This window comes from Rhipicephalus microplus, chromosome 2 (genome assembly GCF_043290135.1).
Source record: "Rhipicephalus microplus isolate Deutch F79 chromosome 2, USDA_Rmic, whole genome shotgun sequence".
NCBI lineage: Eukaryota > Metazoa > Arthropoda > Arachnida > Ixodida > Ixodidae > Rhipicephalus > Rhipicephalus microplus.
Genome location: NC_134701.1, coordinates 292,559,710 through 292,579,489, shown reverse-complemented (window position 1 = coordinate 292,579,489; position 19,780 = coordinate 292,559,710). Strand labels below are relative to the sequence as shown.

At 49.7% G+C, this 19,780-nt stretch overlaps 1 protein-coding gene across 1 annotated transcript in view; it reads left to right on the top strand.

Annotated features, from left to right (window-relative positions):
* The first annotated feature begins 17,966 nt into the window (after nt 1-17,966).
* Nucleotides 17,967-19,780, top strand: part of Ubc4 (ubiquitin conjugating enzyme 4) — a 34,782-nt gene continuing 32,968 nt past the window's right edge. Inside the window, exons 1-2 of the mRNA XM_037429243.2 lie at nt 17,967-18,151; nt 19,158-19,310. Of these exons, the coding sequence (XP_037285140.1) occupies nt 18,089-18,151; nt 19,158-19,310 (216 nt within the window). The 5' untranslated portion in view covers nt 17,967-18,088. The remainder of the gene's footprint in view (nt 18,152-19,157; nt 19,311-19,780) is intronic.

Below are 19,780 nucleotides of genomic sequence, written 5' to 3'. Positions count from 1 at the left end.
TCTTGCGCGAACGCCGGTTCTGAGCTGCCACTCTCGCGACAGCGTAAGTGATGTCACTTAAGCACTGAGTAACGACAAACGGTCCTGAGTACTTAGAAAGAAACTTCTGGCAAAGTCCCTTTTTTCGAACAGGCGTCCACAGCCAGACCAAATCACCTGTAGCGAAAGTCACGGGTGGGTGTTTTGCGTCGTAATGGTCTTTCGCGCGAGCGTGGGCGGAAAGAGTTCGGAGCCAAGCAAGTCGACGAGCTTCTTCGGCGCGACACAAAGTCTGCGCGACGCTGGCGTTTTCGTTCGTCGAAAATGGAAGTATGGTGTCAAGGAAACTTTGCGGATGACGAGCATAGAGAAGAAAGAAAGGCGTATAACCTGTGACTTCGTGTTTCGCGGTATTAAAGGCGTATGTAACAAAAGGTAATATGGCATCCCAGTTCTTGTGATCCGCTGCGACGTACATTGAAAGCATGTTGATGATGGTACGATTGGTGCGCTCAGTGAGGCCGTTGGTCTGAGGGTGGTATGGCGTGGAATGGCGATACTGACACCCACAAAGCCGTAGCAACTCTTCGACAACATCAGCGGTAAACTGACGGCCGCGATCACTTATCACCACACGAGGGGCCCCGTGACGAAGTATGATCGAGTGTAGAAGAAACCATGACACATCAGATGATGTGGCTGAAGCAACCGCCATCGTTTCAGTATACCGCGTCAGGTAATCTACGCACGCAATAATCCAGCGGCGGCCGGTGGTAGACTTGGGGAAAGGGCCCAGTAAATCTGTGCCGACTTTTTCAAATGGTGATGTCGGTGGCTTAACCGGCTGCAGTGGGCCGGCCGATGGTGTGGTAGGTTGTTTGTGGCGTTGGCAGACATCACAACTTGCGACGTAGTGCTTGGTGGTCTTCCAGAGTCGAGGCCAGTAAAAACGTTGTCGGATACGGTGAAGCGTTCGGGCAAATCCAAGGTGCCCAGACGTGATGTCATCGTGCATGGCTTGGAATACCGCAAGACGCAGGCATTCTGGCACGACGAGTAGTAGTGTGGAACCATGGCTGGAGTAATTCTTGCGATATAGTAGGGCGTCATGAATCACGAATGGCGTGGCGCGTTTAGAGCTACGAGTCACATCAATCATTGGTTTCAGCGAAGGGTCACGCTGTTGCTCGTGACGGAAGACATCCAAATTTGGGAAGTTGGATGAGATTGCGGCCAGGTAGTTGTCAAAATCATCATCATCAGCATCCACAGTTGGAGATGGAAGACGAGATAAGCAGTCGGCATCTGCGTGACATCGACCGCTCTTGTAGGTCACAGAATAATTATATTCTTGAAGCCGTAAGGCCCAGCGAGCCAACCGACCAGCTGGGTCACGTAGTCCGACAAGCCAACAAAGCGAATGATGATCTGTGACGATCTTGAACTGCCGGCCGTACAAATAAGGTCTGAACTTTTGGACGGCGAAAACAACTGCAAGACATTCCAGTTCGGTGACCGTATGATTCCTCTCCGCCTTAGTCAAAGTACGACTTGCATACGCCACGACGTGCTGCCGGCTATCGTGATATTGAACTAGCACGGCACCAACTCCGATACCACTAGCATCTGTATGCAGTTCCGTGAGTGCCTCCGGGTCGAAATGGCGCAAGAGGGGCCCGGAAGTAAGCAAATACTTCAGCTGCTCGAAAGCAGCCTCACACTCAATGGTCCATCGAAATGGAGTGTTTTTGCGGAGCAACTCTGTCAGGGGATGAGCAAGCTGGGCGAAGTCTTTGATAAACCGACGAAAATAAGAACACAGGCCCACGAAGCTACGGAGATCCTTCAAAGACGTCGGTTGCTTGAAGTCTCGGACAGCACTGATTTTGTGCGGGTCTGGTCGTATACCGTCCTTGTCAACTAGATATCCAAGCACAAGGGCTTGACGCTCACCAAAATGACACTTCTTTGCGTTTAAAACGAGACCAGCTTGTTTGACGCAATCTAGAACAACGCTAAGCCGATGGTTGTGTTCGTGGAATGTCTTGCCAAAAATAATTACATCATCGAGATAACACATACATATCTCCCATTTGAGACCACGAAGGATTGAGTCCATGAATCGCTCGAAGGTAGCTGGGGCATTGCATAAGCCAAACGGCATAACGTTGAATTCAAATAATCCATCAGGCGTGACAAAAGCAGTCTTCTCTTTGTCAGACGGATGCATTGGTATTTGCCAGTATCCAGACCTTAGGTCGACAGACGAAAAGTATGCGGCCGAGTGCAGACAATCAACAGCATCGTCGATGCGTGGTAGCGGATACACGTCTTTCTTTGTGACGGCGTTGAGACGGCGGTAATCTACACAGAATTGCCAAGAGTTGTCTTTCTTTTTTACCAATATAACAGGAGCTGCCCAGGGACTGCTTGACTTTTGAATAACGCCTTTCTGCAGCATGTCGTTGACCTGATCGGCGATCACTTGCCTCTCTGACGGGGATACGCGATAGGGTTTCTGGCGTATCGGTGTAGCATCTCCCGTGTTGATGCGGTGGTGCATACGGGATTCGGGTAACATGGAACAACGCTTGTTTTGAGCGAAATCAAAGACTCCCGCGTAGCTTGTAAGTACCTCCTCAAGGACATTCTGCTCGGAAGAAGGCAACGACTTGTTGATCATACGTTTAATCTCGGCTGAGTAGTTGGGCGCAGTCTGACTGATAGCTGGAGACTCTGAGACCATTCTCACGTCAATTGTGGCCTGCTCCTCGAACGTACCCAGTTTGAATCCGGCTGGTAGAACAACAGGCTCTGAGGCTGCGTTGAGTGCCCACAAGCAAGCATGTCCGTCGATGGCTGTAAGGACAGGCCATGGGACCAGCACATTCTTCTTAATGGCGTTTGCATGATCAGGCTCCACAAGTCCAGTGCAGGGTCCTGAGCGGACATGAGAAGAGCATACGGGTACAAACACTGCTGTCCGACCAGGGATCGTCACATCTTCAGACAACGAAAGAGCATCGATGGGCAGAGTCGGAAAATCGTCAACTATTGCAGCGGGCAACGTACTTTGTAGAAGAATCTCTCCAGTTCCACAGTCAAGCGTAGCGCCGCATTCGTGAAGGAGGTCTATCCCTAAAATGATGTCATGAGTTGCGCGAGCCAGTACAGTGAATTCAACTCGGAAATTTTGTCCACCAATCGTGAGTACAACTGAACAAATACCAACAGGGCATAACGTTTCGCCTCCAACTCCACGAAAAGCTTCTTTACGATTCCACGCGAACATAACTTTGTGACCCAAGAAACGATGTTTGAAACGAAGGCTCATAACCGAAACAGCAGCACCAGTGTCTATAAGAGCAAGAGTATCTACACCGTCTATACACACACGCACTTTGTTCATCAACATCACAGCAGAAGGAGGAATTGGCGAAACTGACCGTCCCGCGACCGCACCTCCATCGGTCGCACCAGTTAGTTTCCCAGCTGATGCGGGGAAGGTGACCGACGACGCGGAGACGGCGACCGGCGGGACCGTGTCGGAGGCGGCGTCAGGCTTCTCTCGGAGGCAGGGGACTCGCTGCGAAATTCGTTAGGCCATTGCTGTCGGGGACGGTGGTCGGCCGAGTGAGAGGTCCAGGTTTCGTGCATACGAGGCGGGTGCGTCGAAAAACGTGGCGGCACAGGCGTTTCGTACATACGAGCCGGATACGTCGAAAAACGTGGCGGTGCAGGCGGCCGTCTGGGACAGAAGCGCGAAATATGCCCTGGGAGACCACATGTGTAGCAAACGGGGACTTGTCGACTTACGTTAGCCGTAGCAGAGGTGGCAGAAGTACGCGGAGACGGGTCGTGCTCCGCAGGAACATTTTGTGATGAAGCATAGTAATCTTCTGGTAGAGGCCTGGTTGACGACGGTCGGGGGTCCGCAGCGGCACGTCGAGATGATGACATCCGGTGGTGGCCACGACCCGTCGGGGAAAACGGAAGCCGCGGGGTAAAATCTGCAGTTTCTGTGCGTGGTCGGTTTTCGACGTGACGCTCTCGCATCCAGTAGGGAGGTGGTTCGGGGCACGCGGCGAACGAGCATTGGTGGTGAACGTCACCTGCTTGAAGTCGTACGAGCTCTTCTCGAACTACCCGACGTACGAGGTAGGAAATGTCTTCGCAGGTGGCGACGTCCATACTTGCGACAGTGGGAACATTGTCCAAGCGCCCGAACTTGGGTAAAATTCTTCGGGTCTTCAACGCCTCGAATGCGCGACACTGCTGCCTGAAAATCGAAGGAGTGTTCAAGTTTTCTTTTGTTATAAAAAAATTGTACACGTCCTCGGCGATGCCTTTTAACAAATGACCGACTTTGTCTTCGTCAGACATATTTGCGTTGACAATTCCGCAAAGCTTCAACACTTCTTCAATGTAGGTTGTGCACGTCTCGCCGGGCAACTGAGCCCTACGTGACAGCGTTTGCTCAGCTTTCTTTTTCATGGAACTCGTGTCCCCAAAGCAGGCCTTCAGTTCCTTAACAAATATATCCCAAGTGGGGAGGACATGTTCATGGTTCTCAAACCAAAGCAAGGCTGTCCCGGCAAGGAAGAATACTACGTTCACGAGCTTCGCCGGTGCGCCCCATTCGTAGTAGCGGCTCACTCTCTCGAAGTGTTTTAGCCAAGCGTCCACGTCTTCGTCAGTTTTACCTGAGAAAATTCGTGGCTCAGGTGCCCAGTAGTCTGGTTGTCGAGGTCGACGGCCACCTTGTGCCGTGTCGGTGGCACTGGTGGATGCAGCAGCGTAGGACGTCGATGGAATTGCTGTGTCGTCGTTCATGCTGATGTTGTCCGGAGGTAGGCCAGCTAAGCGTCTGCTTCTTCGAAGAACTTCTGCTGCGGGGTCCAGGATGGCAAGTTACCCAGCACCGCTCCACCAAAGCTGTTACGGATGTGATGGGTTTATTTTCAATGAAAAATGTCAGCGCCCTACCGTCACTGCCGAATCACCATCGCTCGAGCGCGTCCGATCTCTTCTTCTTCCTCGCTCTTTCAATCCGCGTTACAATATGTAGAGTACCGTCGAGCCGGTTACATATCTGGTTCCATTGCTGCGATGAAAGTTCGGCCGCGTGTTCAGTTACAAGTTGGAGTGTTTGTGACATTTTGCGTTTTAGTTTACGATTATATTTTTGCTTGAGCCATCGTTTCTCCAAGCTCTGATAGGCCTCCCATAGGTGGAGTAGCCTGCTGTCTACTGGATCACGGATATGTGCTGCTGGGGCTACTTTTTCGCTAAGAGCTACATCCTGTTTAAGCTGAGACGCCCAGTCTTTGTAGTCTTGAATTTCTTTTTTCGGGTTTTGGTCTCGGATTTCGCGAAATTTATCCCAGTCAACAATATGTTTTAAATGAAACTTTGGGCGAAAATTGGCATGGGGCAGTGTAATTGTTAGGATGTAATGATCACTGCCGAGGTTGACCCCACTGTGGGTCCAGTTAGCTTGTCGCACATTTTTAGTGAAAGTAAGGTCAGGGGTGGTATCTCTGCTCACACTGTTGCCAATTCGTGTTGGTAGCATGCAGTCAGTGACTAGAGTGCACCTGTTTCGCTGAATGTATTGAATAAGGCTGGTGCCCTTCCGAGTGTTTCTCCTGTAACCCCAATCTACGTGCGGGGCATTAAAGTCACCCGTTACAACTATGGGAGCAAAGTTTGCTATTTGAATGGCCCTATCGATTGCTTCAAAAACAGCAGTGAGGCCATCTCTAGGATGAGAATAAATATTCAAAATAAAATATGTGCCTTGTCCTGTACGACGTGGAGAAGTTCAAGAAGAAGGCAGTCACTGTAAAGATCGGAAAGATCATACGCTATAAACGAGATATTCCTCTGTATATATGTGGTAGCCCATGGGGAGCTAGGATGCGAATGTACAGCCTGATAGCCGAGGAGTTTGCAAGCTTTTAAAGGCTCCTGTACGGAGATGACATCAGGGGCCCGTGTAGGCCGCTGTATATAAAGTGAGAGGTTGTCTCTCTTGTTTCTTAATCCACGGCAATTCCATTGCCATATGCAGAGTGAAGAGGGTGAAGATAAGGCAAGGGTGCAGGAGGGGGTTATGGCTGCGAAGGCGCTGGAGAGGGTTGAGATTGTGGGAGAGATTCGAGCCGAGCAACTAACACGTCTAGAATACTCTCTATCTTATTGAAGCGTTCAGCAATTTGCGTAAAGCCTAAATCAACCTTTTGTTTGAGTTCGCGGTGTTCTTTCCGAATTTTTTGACTGGTGCTTTTAAAATCGTCTTCCGATGACTAGGGTTGCTCTGTCCTTTTCTTTTTTGCTGGCTGTGGAGAGGATTCTATAATATCGGTCCCTGATTTTGCTGCCATATCAGGCTCTATGACAGAGGGGGAGATAGATAGGGGTGGAGAAGACGCGGGTGGGGCAGCTGTAAGTGTACTTAAACGTTCCAGCACCAGAGCCAACTGTTGCTTTAACTCTTGATTCTCTCGCATTAGACGTTCGATAGTCTCCTGAGTTTTAGAATTTTCTTTGGCGTCAGAGAGCATACAACAGGAGCAGGAGGCTTGCTTTGCCCAGCTCACCTTTTCGGGTTTGGTGCTGAAGTCGCGGCTTTGTGATGCACTTCGTCCAGGTCTTTTGCCTTTGCTACCTTGGTTTCGTCCAGGACTCCTGCTTCTGCTGCTACGGTTTCGTACGGGACTCTTGCTTCTGCTGCTACGATTTCTATCGTCGATGCTTGGAAAAAACTCCTCCTTGAGCTGGAACTCGGGCTGCTCCTGCTGGTTCTCTTGTTGCGGCCTTTGTCGTGACCGAGAGTGCGTTGCTTGCATGCCCTGTCACCCGTCTTGTGAACGTCCCCACAGATGACGCACTGCGGGGTGCAGGGATAGTCCTCCGGGTGTTTCTGTCCGCAGCTTGAGCAAGTGAGGCGATTTGGCAAAGGACATACATCTCGTCGGTGGCCGGCTTGTCTGCAGTTTAGGCATGCTTCCACCTTCGCTCGAAAGTTGAAAACGGCGTAGAGGATGCCAAACATTTTGACTGACGGAGGAAGCTCCTCAGCCATGAAGTGAATGAGCACTGAGCGTGAGGTACGCCCCATGTCCCTTGCTTGGACTATTGGTAGAAGGGGATTCGCCCGACGTAATTCTTGAAGCAAGTCCTGAGGTGATTCACCATTCCAAGTGCGGTAGATGATCCCTGCCCGTGCCCCGTCCGGGGGAGCTATGTACGCGTGAAATCCCAGTTTTTTACCACGTAGCGTGAGTTCTCGTATTTTTGCATAGTTGGCAACTCGGTCGGTGCAAGATGTGGACACGGTGAAAATATTCTTGGCTAGATTGGTGCACACAAGATCTTCGTCGGCAACCACAGAGTGCAGTCCGCTTTTGGCGACTACAGCCGCTCGTAACTCTACGTCGTTGTATTGGGCCAGATCTACGCCCGCACTCGGACGAAAGACAATCTTGAAGTCATCGACTGGCAACCGTGGCAGTCGTTTTAAGCGAGTACGCGCCACAGCTGTGTTGTCGAGCTTTGATGAAACGCTGGGCGGTGATTCCGTTTTGCGTGCTGGCGTTTCGGCAGCTGACGCCGCTTTACTTGACTGCGTTCCTTCAGTTTCTTTTGACTGTTGTCGAGGTGAGCGTTGTCGGGCATTCAGGACTACACTCCATTCTTCTGGGTTGAATTCTGTGGCAGGTAAATCCGTGCCACTCACCATGTATGCCATTGCGTCGCCGAATGAACTTGTGCACGCGCGTCGAAGCGCGAGCCCGACGCCGGTGCCGGTGGCGTTAGGGCTAACGAGGCGGCGTTCCCCCGCTCAGCAAGAGTTGATGTTTGCAAAGCTCCTCAAGAACAAAGAGGTTTGAGGCACTCACCAGCAGCGTCGGCAACTTGCTGAAGTTCAAGAGAGGCCACTGCACTGTTGGCACCAAAAAAGCAGTCTTGGTTCAACAAAAACTTCGTAGAATACGGAGCCCATGCGAGGCACACCAGCCTTGCCTGGCCCCCTTGCGGACTTCCAGACTGCATGAAGAAAGTAATTTTCTGCGCATTCGAGGCTATCAACGTTTCGGGTCTTTGTCTGGGTCGCGTTCCTCTTGCTGGGCTTCTTTGACTGACAGAGGCGCGCGAAATGGTTGCGTTTCCCGCCCTTCTTGCACGTCTTAATTGCCTTCTGCGGGGCAGGACTGATTCTTGTGGAACGCGTATCCACATTTCGTGCATGTTTTGTCGTTTTGGACGAAGTTGACCTCTTCAGGGCTGTCCGGGCGTTATCAGCGTTGCCGTGATTTTCTTGGGTCGTTCTCTGTATCTCTTCTATTTGCTGCTTGTTTCGTTCTCTAGTGCGAGAAATTTCGACGAGCTTGTAAAAATCTGGGTTGTCGTTGATTAACTGGCTTTGCAGACCCCTGTCTTTTATACGTAGGATGATGCGACTCCTCAACATTCTCTCTTCAAGTAGCCCATACTCGCAGTTGTGAACGAGCGTTCGGAGTTCTGTGAGCCATTCATTGAAACGCTCTCCGGGCTTTTAATCTCTCGTGCCAAAACGAAGTCGTGGTACGCGAGGTTGACGACGGGCTTGCAGGGTTCTTCAATTTTTTTTAACAGCTTGCCTACGTCATTACGGTCTGCTTCGGTTTCAAAATAAACGTGTGGTAAATAAACGTGCGAGAAACAAATGTGCGAGAAATGTTGCCACTTGAACTTTTTTCGGCTTACCGGAGAGTCCAGTCGCAGTGGCGTAGAGCTTGTAGTCACTTTCCCAAAGTTTCCACGCTACCCAAAGACCTTGTGTCGTATCCAGGGGCTTCGGTGCTGGGAGCAAAAACGTAACAGTTCCTCTAGCCATGGCAAGGCAGCACGGGTGCTTAGATGTCCGGCGAAGGCTTCTGATTAGGCCGATAGAGCTAGGCCTACTTCGTCGGGTCATCTGACACCATGTGAGAGGCTGTGCGAGCCAGCGCGCAAACAACCGGATGCATCGATGGCTGACAACAAAATAACATTTATTAAATGAGCATATAGCCAAGGAGGGTAAATGGCGCTGGTGGCACTAACGATGCCATGACGCACGCGTCGACGCCCTGCGCCACACCCGGTGCACCCATCAACACGGCAATTGACCTCTCGTCGTCGCCTACGGTTTACACTCACACATACCTCGCTTTTAACCATGCACAAAAACAACAAAGGACACGAACTTTCACTAGTACACCACACCTTCCCTAACAGATCCTATCTTGACAATCAGACTCATTTGACTTGGAATGACTTGACTACTTGACTATCCAGAACGGCACCCGTGATCAATGGGTGCCAGCTGCTAGTTTGTTAATATGCGCTACAGCGGCGTATATTGGCTAATTTAGGGCTGTAACATTTCAGAAAAAAACACACTATTTGAAATTAACATTTCGCAATACCAGGTTCAATACCCAAGCTGATTAATCACGCGTCTTTCATTTAGCGAAACGCAAATTTAAAAGCTTTCTACCAAAAGAGAAGCAAACGAGGAGAGAATTATAGCTTTATGACTATGAAACGAACGTGTGGAGGAAATTTTCACGTACGATGTGCATCTACGTGGTGCGCAAAGGTCTTGAGGAAGCATATACAAGCGCTGAGTGCAATGCTTCTGCCATCCGAAAAAGGTCCTTCGCAGGACCTTTTCCGGACCAATTGCTGCCCTCAGAAACCACTCTAAAACTCGTTTGACCCGGCACTGATGCATTGCTTTTGTCATCTCCAAAATGTTCTTGAAATGACTTTTTCAGGATAAGTTGTTGTCCTCAGAAAGCACCCGAAAAGACGTTTACGGGTCGAACCAGCTCGTGTCATCCTCAGGAAGTACTGTTGCGACACGCGCCTCCGACGACGTTACGAAGGGCGCCTCGAATCTCACCGCTGCAACCACTGTTACCAAAGACGGCGACGCCAACACGGTCCCGAAGGCGCCACTGCTCCGATCTCCGCCGACACGGTCACCAGATGTTTGGTAGCGTAGGTTTCTCAGCTCGCGAGTGCTTCTGCGCAGAGCTGATAGACGAGCGGACGAGACGACGGTGAGTTAAACAAGGTTTATGTACAGCATATATAAAGAGGCGTTACAAATTCGGCACGGGGCCGACAGCTTAGAGACCCGAAGAGCCGAGCTCTCCTTTCTAACACATAGGTCTACTCTCAAATAGGTCTGCTCCCGACGCGCCGCAGGGCTTCTTTTATATGCGCCGGGCGGATTCTTTGAGTAACCAAATGTCCAACCAGAAGCGCCGCTGGTCGTGAGGTCAGACTCCTCCAATGGGGTCACCGCTGGGCCACGTTATTCTTCTCATCGAACCTGGAGAGGCTGCGCTGCAGGTGGCTGCACCCAAGGACGAGTGTCGTCGCCAGGCATTTCGTCACCCGCCAGACAGGAAGGCGCCGATTGCTTGCTCGACGGGCTCGCTTGCTGAGGTGACTCACTGCACGTGCGCGACAGAAAGGCGCCGTCGCGTGTTGACGCCGTTGAGTTGTTCATCGCGTCAGGCGGGCTCGCGTGCTGGCCTTGACACAGATTTCCTTTTTTCCGAGGCATGGACGTTTGCTGCGGACTCGCAGGCATAACAGCACCCCTGCCGCCAGACAATGCGCCGGAAAGACGAGCTGCTTCCATGGGGCTCGGATGTCAGGTGCGCTCGTTCGCCAGGTCCCTCCAGGTTCGCCTCCAGAACTATGGGGAGAATGCAGCTCCAGACTCCGTTCCGGGAACACATCCCATTCTTGAGGACGGATCCCAGCTCCACTGGCTTGTCGCCACAACTTGCCAGCCAGCTTCGCTCGTCTCTGACGATCCTTGATTTCAGCACTTGTCGATGGTTCTGCAACTTGTCAAGAACGGATCGACACCAGACAACACACGACACAAGCAAGTGCCCTCGGTCACCCGACAGAACACCAGACAAAGTGTATTACAACAAATACCTAGCTACGTGTCTATCGTAATTTTGTTCCCTCTACATCAAGAGGCACATGTGGGACACAAGACTCTTAAAATGAGAACTCAATTTTTTTACACGTACAACAACGTAACGAAATAGAATAGAACATAAAGTTGGCTCCTTGAGCTCATTCTGGGCGAGAGCGCTCAGCTAAGGTTGTGATGAAGACAAAATTTCGCCCCGAATCGCCAGCGAGAAACCGAAAGGTGGAGAAGGTACTAACTAAACGCACGGCTCAATGCATCTGCATTAGCGTTTAGCTTTCCTTTTTTGTAGCGAACGTCAAAGCTGTGCTGTTGGAGTATCATGCTCCACCTCAGTAACCGGCCACTTTTAGGCGACGATACCTATGCGGTACTAAGGGCTGCTCGTACTTGCGACGTTGCACATCTGTGTAACTACAATATGGGAGTCCAGATTTCTCATAAAAAGGAACATTCCTTCTCAGCTCCTTCTTCTGGACTTCACTTAACCTAGGCTCTAGGTTCAACTGCTCCAAGATTACCTCCGATCCCCTTTCGATTACATCACTAGAACTCAAAATTTCTTCTCCCTCTTCCTCTGAAGCATTCAACAGCAGATTTACAACCGCTTGACGTTGAACGTATGGTTTCATCAAGTTACTGTGGTAAATTTTGTTCGGCCGCCTTCCTAATTTCACTTCATAATTCGTATCGGAAAGCTTCGATATTACATTGGCGGGCCCTTCCCAATGAACCTCAAGCTTGTTCCTTTTGGACGGCTGCAGCAGCATTACCTGTCTTCCTACTTCAAAAGCACGCTTCTTCGCCGATTTGTCGTAGTACTCTTTCGCCAACACTTGTGCAGCTTTCATGTGGCTTTTCACTAGCGCTTTAATCGAGAGGTCCTCACGCTGCTCTTGAATGAGCGTCTCTCGATCAACCCTCGACAGCTCGCTCCAACTTTCCGCTACAGGCGAGAGTGTTGCAGCCCTCTCGCTCTGACTCAATGGCGCCATGTCGTCTCCCCCTGCTACGGAAACTGCGCCGGTCGCTTCGGTGACGGGCCGCTCGAGTGAATGCTCACATGACTCACACGGAAAATTTCCTCTCTGAGGTTCCGTCGACCCACCGACAAGGTCACTTGAGAGTTCACCGCATTGAACAAGATCAAGCTCCTGCGAAAGCTTGCGCGCTTGCGATCGCGTGAGGGCCATGTACGCTAAGTTGGGGAAGAACGTTTTACCCTGCTCTTTGAGAAGCTGCTCTGAGTTGTTAGAGAAAAGATAAGGAAAACGATCGAGAAGCGTGGCAGACACAGCCGCTTCGTTGCGAAGCTTACCGAACGGGCCTTCAATGACAACCGTAGCGATTTGTAAACAAGCACTCTGCTCCTCGGCGACTTGCCTGATCGACGCGCATTCTCCTGTAAAGTCATCCGGAGACACCAATAAAGGATTGACAACGTCCATGGTTGCCGCTGAGTCTCGAAGTGCTCCGCACGTTTTCCCATTCACAGTAATTTCTTGGAGGTACGGCTCCAACAACCGCATGTTTTTTTTTTCTGATTCTCGGATTGTTGCGAAGGCAAACTTTTCCTGACAGTTTCTCGCGATGTGCCCTTTCTTTTTGCAGTTGTAGCAGATTAGCGGCTTCCGTGATTCAAATGCCCGTGTGGTATCAGCGCGTTGTTTAGGAACCTCACTCGATTTCTCCGCTTCCGTTTGCCCTTCCCCTACAGTGTCCTTCGTAAGAGACGGGTCCTTCTTGAAATTACGGTACGGAGCGGGTTTCCGTTGATCAGGTTTTTTTGAAAAGCCCTCTTTCCTTTCATCTTTTTCCACGCGCACTGCCCTGCTATGCAACTTTCGGCGAGTATAATACTCCTCAGCTAACTCTGCTGCCTTGTTTAGCTGTACTTCCCCAATTTTGTCCTGCAGCCAAAGCTTGACATCCTCCTCGATGCAGCGGTAGAATTGCTCCAATGCAATGCGTTCTACCACTTTATCGTGGTCGTCATAAACACCTTCGCCCTTGAGCCGTTCAATTAAATCGGTTTTAAGACGAAACGCGAAGTCAACGTGTGACTCATTCCCCTTTTTAGCATACCGGAACCTTTGCCTGAAAGCCTCGCGTGACAACTTATAACGTCTCAAGAGCACTTCCTTAACCTCTTCATAGCTCTCACACGCTTCTCTCGACAAGCAAGTTATCGCGTCGGACACTTCGCCGGGAAGGAGAGCTAACAGGTTCTGCGCCCAAAGAAACCGCTCCAAAGCATTTCACTCACAGACGTGTTCAAACTTGACTAGATACTTCGCCATGTCCTCGCCTACTACGAACGGTGGCAGTTGGTCCCGAATTCTATAACCGCTGACCTGAATCGTCGAAGAAGCTACGCTAGGCGCCTGCGAACACTGTAGGATTGCCAATTCTATTCGTTTCAACTCGAGGCGCTCCTGTCTCTCGGCCTCCTCACGCTCGCGACGTTCGCGCCTTTCAGCTTCTTCACGTTCGCGAGCTTCTCGCCTTTCAGCCTCCTCGCGGCGTGCTTTGATATCCACCCAGGCCTCATCGACTTCCTCAGCCGACACTCCCTCATCTTTCATGATCTCAAGGATCGCTTGCTTTCGTTTCGCACGGCCCAAAGTAATGCCGAGTTCCTCGCGAATTTCGATGAGTTCCTTCACTTTAAGGTTCTCCATCGTTCACACTACCCTTGTGCAGTTTGGCCCTGTTAAGAATTTACTTGCCGTACCCACTATAAGTCAACTAGCAAGACGCGCAAGCAATTTTTAACACTCCCGTGTTTACCCCCTCCACATTAACTTTGGTGTCAAAGCACTTCGACTACGCTTGAAACGATCAAAGCTCACTCTAATGCTTCACACAGCCCTTCTCTAAACTACTATAACCTGAGCTAGAGTAGTCTGGTGAACTGAGGGGAAAACATCAGGCACTCACCGCATCGATGTCGCTGACGCCGGCCGATCCCGCAGCTGCCAACCACTGTTGCGACGCGCGCCTCCAACGACGTTACGAAGGGCGCCTCGAATCTCACCGCTGCAACCACTGTTACCAAAGACGGCGACGCCAACACGGTCCCGAAGGCGCCACTGCTCCGATCTCCGCCGACACGGTCACCAGATGTTTGGTAGCGTAGGTTTCTCAGCTCGCGACTGCTTCTGCGCAGAGCTGATAGACGAGCGGACGAGACGACGGTGAGTTAAACAAGGTTTATGTACAGCATATATAAAAAGGCGTTACAAATTCGGCACGGGGCCGACAGCTTAGAGACCCGAAGAGCCGAGCTCTCCTCTCTAACACATAGGTCTACTCTCAAATGGGTCTGCTTCCGACGCGCCGCAGGGCTTCTTTTATATGCGCCGGGTGGATTCTTTGAGTAACCAAATGTCCAACCAGAAGCGCCGCTGGTCGTGAGGTCAGACTCCTCCAATGGGGTCGCCGCTGGGCCGCGTCATTCTTTCTCATCGAATCTGGAGCGGCTGCGCTGCAGGTGGCTGCACCCAAGGACGAGTGACGTCGCCAGGCATTTCGTCACCCGCCAGACAGGAAGGCGCCGATGGCTTGCTCGATGGGCTCGCTTGCTGAGGTGACTCACTGCACGTGCGCGACAGAAAGGCGCCGTCGCGTGTTGACGCCGTTGAGCTGTTCATCGCGTCAGGCGGGCTCGCGTACTGGCCTTGACACAGATTTCCTTTTTTTCCGAGGCATGGATGTTCGCTGCGCACTCGCAGGCATAACAGTACCGAGGTCAATTATAACTGTGCGAGGACGATTGTACCATTTGAGGACGACCGCAGGACATCGAGTGTTGTCTGGGATATGATTATTTATTCAAATTAAAAATAGTTTTCTTTAAATTAGAGCAGTACCCTGATATTTTATACGTATATTAGGTTCATTAATATAGTACCTGACAGCCGCGCATACCTTCGCACTGGAGAACCCAGAAATAGAGGCTCCAAGGGACAAGTAGGACTGAAAGCCGGGCCAGTTGGTAACAGTACTTGAACATATTTTAACTGAGTGCACGACTACACGGTCACAATAGAAGAAGGGACAAACCACAGCGTTGACTCGCAACTGAATGTTTATTGGAAAAACATGAACGGAAAAGGAACTCTTCAACCTTCACACCCATGTTACCCCACTAAGGCAAGGAAAAGCAGATCCGCTGACATTTTGAACAATGAAAAAACCTTGATACACCCGACGTGAGCTCTCCAACAGAATACAAGTTAAGATATCGTGCTGTCTAAGAACCTAACCTCACAATCATGTAGGGCTATAGAATGCACGCTAATGCATTGTTCGCCCCTTTTTTGATATTATATGTTTCAATTATTTCTCGAGTGGTTTGGTTTCTATAGGTCGATAGAACTTTTTCTTCATGAAAGATAAGTGCGCAATGACACGGCGCAACTTGTTGAGACACATTTGGGTATAGCTTTCATGAAGCAAAAGTTCTATCGGCACACAGAAATAAAACCACAGGAGAAATAATTGAAGCATATAATACAAAAAAAGAGAGCAAACGATGGATCAGCGTGCCTTCTATAGCCCTACATGATAATGAGGTTAGGTTCTTAGATAGCACGATATCTTAACTTTCATGTGTGGGAATCGAGAGCGCCCTCCTACTTGGCGCCTCGTTCCCAGCTGCCGCACGCGCGCCGACAGCGTAGCCCGGGCGCGCATAAGCACCGGCATCCGCCAAGATGGCTGCTAGGGCGCCTCTTGGTCTGGGCCAGTCAACCGTCGGCTCTTCCCGCGCTGGCATGTCCGGGCAAGCTACGCCGTAGCGCTGCGCGGGCCTACGTCACAAGGCAGCGCCATTTCCCATTGGGCGCGCGTGACATCCTCCTCTCCTACGAGCTGTGTTGCGCCCGACGATTCGCTCGTCGCGGCAGATGTTCTCTGGCCTCCACGAGAGGTTGACGCGCTGCTTAGGAGGCGGCTTCTCGTTCGAGCGTTAGACTTCGGCCTTTGTGCGGGAGTCGTCGCGCCCTAGGCAAGCGTACTTGCTCGGTCTTGTGGAGTTCCCTATACGGCCTGCAAGCCCGTGAGTGTCGCATTGCGTTGCATCTTGGGTTAATGAACCCGTTGTTGTTGTTATCCTGCCTAGTGCGTGGTTTCTGCGCCGTGCCGGAGAAAACGACGAACGCGGCCGTAACGTCTTCGCACGCAGCGGCAGTGGAGGACGTCGCATCCCTACACGGTTGCGCATAGTAGGTAAGCCTTGTGCAAACCTATCTCCACACATGCTGTTGGGGAGTGCACGTGGGACGTATCAAGGTTCTTTTTTTATTGTTCAAAATGTTAGCTGATCTGCTTTTTCTTGCCTTAATGTGGTCACATATGCGTGTGAAGGTTAAAGCGTTCCTTTTCTGTTCATGTTTTTCCAATGAAAAATCAGTCGTGAGTCATTGCTCTTGTGTCCACGTAGTCATGCACTGTGTTAAATATGTTCAAGCCTAAAACTCAAAATGACAGGCACAGATAAATCCATACCAATAACACGTACAGCCTTTTCTGAAGAGGTTTTTTGAGCTGCAGCAAACCGCCTGCAAGTCGAAAAGAAATGATCGATTGTTTCTAGTTCACCACACAACGCGCTCAGTGGCGAAGGTGCAGACCTGTGTTTGTAGAAATTCAGATTCGGTACCCTGCAGCGCATCCTCGTGGTGGGTACTTCTAGTTTACGGGTTTTGCAAAAAGCTTTTCGACAGGAATACAATAAATGACGATATTCCGCAGAGTTTGTCAGTGCTGTGTCTCCAAAGACTTCCGTAAGCACACGCCTACAGAATCGAGCAGCAGTCACATAAGCGGATGATGGAAAGTACAGTAAAATCGGTCCACTTATTGACGACTTAGCTGAGGAACCAGCCATTTCATTGAGAAAGAACCCTTATGTCCAGGCACCCAAACTAATCAGACTTTTCTAAAATGCACAGGTACTAGTGCACGGAACGCCTAACAGAAAGTGCCGCACAGAGATATAGAGAATCCGTTATTATAAATGTAATTGCCGTATCCAACTCGCGCAAGGCGAGCACTACTGCCAGAAATTCAACCACAAAAACGGGTATATATTTATCCAACAAATTTTATTATTCGTAAGTGGTAGCTATACGTCGCTTCCATTTTTCCGTCATCGTAACGGCTTTATGGTCGGTGAATTAGTGGATAGGTGATGGGGTGTAGTGGGATGTTTGCAAGGACGAAGTAGTGAGCAGTTTGCAAAAACGCAACTATAGGCGGTCACGTACAAACAAGGGATGAACACAGTGGGACAATGTATGGTTCTTTAACGCACACCTAAATACAAGTACACGTCCATTTTGCATTTCATATTGGCTACTTCTCAACAGTATTTGCTTTATGGTCGCCGAAGTGGTGGATCGGGGATGGGGCGTAGTGGGATGTTTGCAAGCACGAAGTAGTGGGAAGTTGGCAAGGGTATGTGGAACTATAGTGAATCAGATAGGTCTAGTTCACTATAGTGGAACTATAGGCGGTCACGTAGGTAGATACATACATACATACATACATACATACATACATACATACATACATGCATACATACATACATACATACATACATACATACATACATACATACATACATACATACATACATACATACATACATACATACATACATACATACATACAAGGGATGGGCAGATCTATGCCTTTGGGAGCTTCGGCTCTAAAAAAAATTGCGGTGGTAAATTAGTCAGGCAATAAGTTCCTTTATTGAATCCATCTACTTGTTTCATGGCCCTTTTAAAAATACCGCCAAGTCGAAACAAGTGTTCAAATATTATGGCAAACAAATACCCAAAACTTGTTTGTGTATGTTATAAAAATAAAAAAATAATAAAAACTATAAAACGTTTGCACAGAGAAGCAAAGAAAAAAAGTGATAAAATAAATCGGCATTTGTGATTATGTAAAATCTTGAGCCTTTCGCACAGGAGCACTGGTTCGCCTCGGGTTTTGTTAATGGCTGTCGGCGAAGGCCGTCAACCCAGCCGATCCAGCTGAGTTGCTTCACGCCTTGGAACGATTTTAGCTCTCACATAAAACATATATGGATTCTACGATACGATGGCAAACATCGCCGTACAAAGAATAAAAAGGGAATTCAAGGAAGTCGTCAAAAGCGAAGAGGTGAGCGCCCATGTCGATCGTAGTCGTCGCGTTTTTAAAGCTCTTTGGCATTTTTAATACCGTACCCCGCCGATATATATTCGTTATTCGCCGGATAGTTATCGCGATGAGAGTGTGGACAGGTTAGCGCAGCACTGCGCCAGGCGCTCAGCACTGAACCGTTTAAAGGACCCGCTACTAGTTCGGTGTCCGTTGCTGCATCGCGTTAAAAAAATATGCGCGGACTTGGTTGCCTCGCAGGGTATCGAAGGCACCCAATTACGGTAGGCGTGCATTTCTTGTAGTGTCATTGCCGGGATATCTGAGCAAGCCGACTGGTGGGCAGCGTGGTCATACTCGGCCGTTGTCGTGGTCTTGATCTGTCGGACGCTGGGCCTCATCTGTAACACGTGAAAGAAAAGTGGCCGTGACGGCATGCGTGCGAACGTCGTGCTTGAATCGGGACGAAAGCTTGCGTTACGTTTTGCAATATCAACGGAAGACTGAAGGTGAGCTGAACTGGGCTCGGTAGAGGCCTCTTGAAATTGCTCCTTACGTTCGAGGTGGTCAGCTACCAGCGTGATGCTACTCCGGGGGGACATAGTAGCTACGCCGCCAACCTCGCCTCCGGTATTCGTTCTGATCACATGAGGGGGTGTTGGGAGTAATTATGAGTAGCGTGTAAAAAAAAATGCATGTACCATTTCTGTGTTTGAGGGTACGTGGGGCTGTTAGCTGTGCAAGTACAGTCACAAGGCATCTTTTCTTTTGCAGCGTTTACTGTCCCTATTTTGCTGCAATTAAGGCAAAGCTAATCCAACTAGTTCTGGCCAGGTGCCAGTTTCATAAGTTTTTTTTTTTAACATACACCCTCGTAATAACCTGCTTTCTTTTGAAGCATCACATTTGCACCCTTACAATGTGTTGTTATGCTATTGTGGCACAATGTGGAATGTTTCTCATGTGGGCATTAGTGCTTTGAACTTTCTGGATATATGCTGCAGTTATCCACTTTTATTTTTTACAGGTTGCCAAGTGTGCCATCAAAGTAGAGCTGGTGAATGACAACTACACAGAGCTTCGGGGAGAGATAGCAGGCCCTCCAGACACGCCCTACGAAGGAGGCACCTTTGTCCTGGAGATCCATGTCCCCGAGACGTACCCTTTCAACCCACCCAAGGTCGGGTGGCTGCTTGTATTTTTTTGAGGAATAACTTGACTGAATGGCAGGTCCATCTGGGGCCATTGTCCATCAGAACGAGGGAATTAATGTTGTGTCCAAACACTCCCACGTTGTGTGGGCTTTGCATGCACATGTGCTGTTTTGTTTTATAGAACATTTACTATGAGGCTGTGTTAGCACTAAAGCGCAGTTTACAGAGTGCTTCACTATATGCTTTCATTGTAACATGGTTACAAAAATAAGTCACCCATGGGTAAGCATTGTCTCAAGGCCGTTTGCAACCATTCAACTTGAAGAAATTAATTACCGGTAGATGAAACGAAATCTTGACCGTATTCAATTTTGTGCCTAAACTGCAGTGTTGACTTCTTCACTGCATTGTCGAATAATTCAGTGCACTTTTTTGTACCACATGGCTTCAGAATGCATAAAAATAGTAATGTGCAATAGCCATTTTTATCTCATGT